The sequence below is a fragment of the Penaeus monodon genome, chromosome 38 (genome assembly GCF_015228065.2).
Source record: "Penaeus monodon isolate SGIC_2016 chromosome 38, NSTDA_Pmon_1, whole genome shotgun sequence".
Classification (NCBI taxonomy): Eukaryota; Metazoa; Arthropoda; class Malacostraca; order Decapoda; family Penaeidae; genus Penaeus; species Penaeus monodon.
Window position 1 is genome coordinate 30,621,767 of NC_051423.1, and position 2,500 is coordinate 30,624,266.

Genomic DNA, 2,500 nt, shown 5'->3' on the forward strand with positions numbered 1-2,500 from the left:
CCCTTTATCACCCTTCCCTCCCCTTCCCCACCTCCTCTCCTCCCCTTTCCCTCCCCTCCCCTCCCCTCCCCTTCCTTACCCTTCCCTCCCCTTCCCTTCCCTTCCCTTCCCTCGCCTCCCCTTCCTTTCCCTTCCCTCCCTTTCTCCCTCCCTCCCACCCTCCCTCGTACCTTGCACACGGGTTGTAACACAGACTCTGGCCGCTGAAGAAGGTCTCGCCGTCCTCCAGAGTGTCGGGGAGCTTCTCGTGCAGCGTCTCCGGCAGGAAGAGGCAAGCGATTCCGCCCAGGACTGTGATGGCCCCGAGGATCACGTAGGGTAAGAACGAACCATACTTGGACTGAGGGAGGAGCAGGATGCGAGGGATAGATAAGTTTGTAAATTAATGTATTCTTATTTTCCTTTCATTTAACTATAAAAGTTTAAATTTCAGGCGAGTCGTTCTCTAAATTTGCGTGAAACATTTTTTTTTCTCTCTCTTCTATGTGACAATTTTCCTCCATGCAGTCTAAAAGATTTTCATTGTGTTTTCTTACACATACATTTTTAGAGTCAAATTGAAATTTCTTATTTATTTTAAACGAATAAGTTCATTTATACTCTTCCTTAAAGTAATTTTTTTGTAATTCCATGCTAGTTTATATATTTTAAAAACAACTTTTACTTAATACCAAAAGGAATTAGTTATAGCAATGACTCATTAGCGGCAACATCTTATCAATAATTCAACAATTTCATGATATAATTCAGCTCATATTCAGAGGCTGAATATCAAATGGCAATCCACTGACTCTAATCCCATTTGGAGCGTAACTAAAGTGAATACTGAATAGCTAAAAATAGAGTGAGTTGATGAAGGAGACAAGCATTAGCTTCGAAAATATTTTGCTCAGAGACGGTAATATATACCAGGTAAACGATGTAAGGGGAGGCAAATGCGGAGAGGAATCCGAGAGTCTGCATGGTGCCCATCCCCTGCCCGCGAGCAACCGTGGGCAGGATCTCCACTGGGTACTGATGCCCCACGTTCATTGTCATAGTGATGAGGAACCGGCCAGTGAAGGCCAGTCCCATAATGATTACGGTGCTGTCTATAAAAACACATCATTATATATAAACAGACATAAATACTTTCACTCATATATTACATACATACATGCACTTAAATACACAATATACAGACCACTGAGATGACTTTTCAGAACAGACCATGATTATTTTCCGAACAAGGTCTGCTCACCTTCAGGAACGAGTGCAATACTGAGGGCGATGAGACCGCTGAGAATGAGCGACCAGACGGTGGTGTGGCGGCGCCCCAGCCACTCCGTCATCATCATTGTGAGGACGTCGGCGGGGAACTCGACGGCGCCGGCGATGGTGAAGCTGAGGAAGGCGTCGAAGCCGATATTCTCGCTGTTGCGCGTGTGTCCGTCGTAGGCCAGTGTCATCACCATCCTGGCGGGGGCGAGATGCGCAAGGCCGTTTGAGGCGGTTGGAGTTTGTTAGGGGTTTGTTAATGACACAGGTCATGATCATGTTGATTTTTTTTCTCTCAGCATATATTTTGCACTGGTTTTCCATGTCGTATGTCATGGAAAAATTTATTTCACATATTTTTACTCTTTTGTGAAACATGGACAATTGAGGTCTTCATGGCCTCAGGGTGCACATTTTACAGCAACGAGTAAAATTCAGTTGTTTATTATGATACATTCTCGTATACTAAAGGCCTTCCAGACATGCTATTAAAACTGGAATACATAACCGACTCCTGTAAAAGGTATCAATGCTCCTGAAAACTATAGGTGATATCACCACATAGTTGCGGCTGACACCGGAGTATTCGATGTAAAGTTAAAAGCCTCATAAAAGAATACAGCGCACTATGACCTATGAAAAAAAGGGAAAGCGATGGGGGTTAGACAAAAAGTAAGGTATGTCAAACGAGTCATACAACAAGGTATGGAAGTGGAAGAACAGCAAAGAGGAAGCTTCGACCGCCTTCGGGATAAAAGGATTAGAGGAGAAAGTCACAGAGATGCTCGGTGTGAGAATGAGCTTAAAGAAAGGAAGAAGAGATTGAGAGAAGCGAGATGGCCTTCTCATGAGACGAGAAGCCGCCTACGTGGGAAGAAAGGTGTTGTATTCGTATGCATAGTTGCTTCAGAAAGTTTCATTTGGCCCCCTCTGTCTCGATAGTGCTTAGTCACTCTCCACTCTCCCTAGTAGCCATTATGAATAATTTAGCCCATAGATAGTTACGCTATGACGTTTTGGCAGGAAGTAACACCAGTGGAATATTAACATATAGGGGCAGTTGTATTGGAATATCAAAGAGGGGAGAAAAATAGGGATAGCTAAGCAACACAGAAAAAAACACAGGACAGAGTTTATCAACATAGTGCGCAGGATCAGCATTTCTTCATGAAAGTTTTATGTCTGGATGGTAAATGAACACATTTATTTAACACATTCATGTTCTTTTCTCCCCATCAAATTA

The 2,500-nt window shown here is 43.5% G+C and overlaps 1 protein-coding gene across 2 annotated transcripts in view; it reads right to left on the reverse strand.

Annotated features, from left to right (window-relative positions):
• LOC119596969 (solute carrier family 22 member 5-like) overlaps positions 1-2,500 on the reverse strand; it is an 18,009-nt gene that overhangs the window by 970 nt on the left and 14,539 nt on the right. For both annotated transcript variants that reach the window (XM_037946373.1, XM_037946371.1), the window contains exons 9-11: positions 1,241-1,455; positions 910-1,091; positions 171-340 (exon numbers count right to left, since the gene is read on the reverse strand). In XM_037946373.1, the coding sequence (XP_037802301.1) occupies positions 171-340; positions 910-1,091; positions 1,241-1,455 (567 nt within the window). The remainder of the gene's footprint in view (positions 1-170; positions 341-909; positions 1,092-1,240; positions 1,456-2,500) is intronic.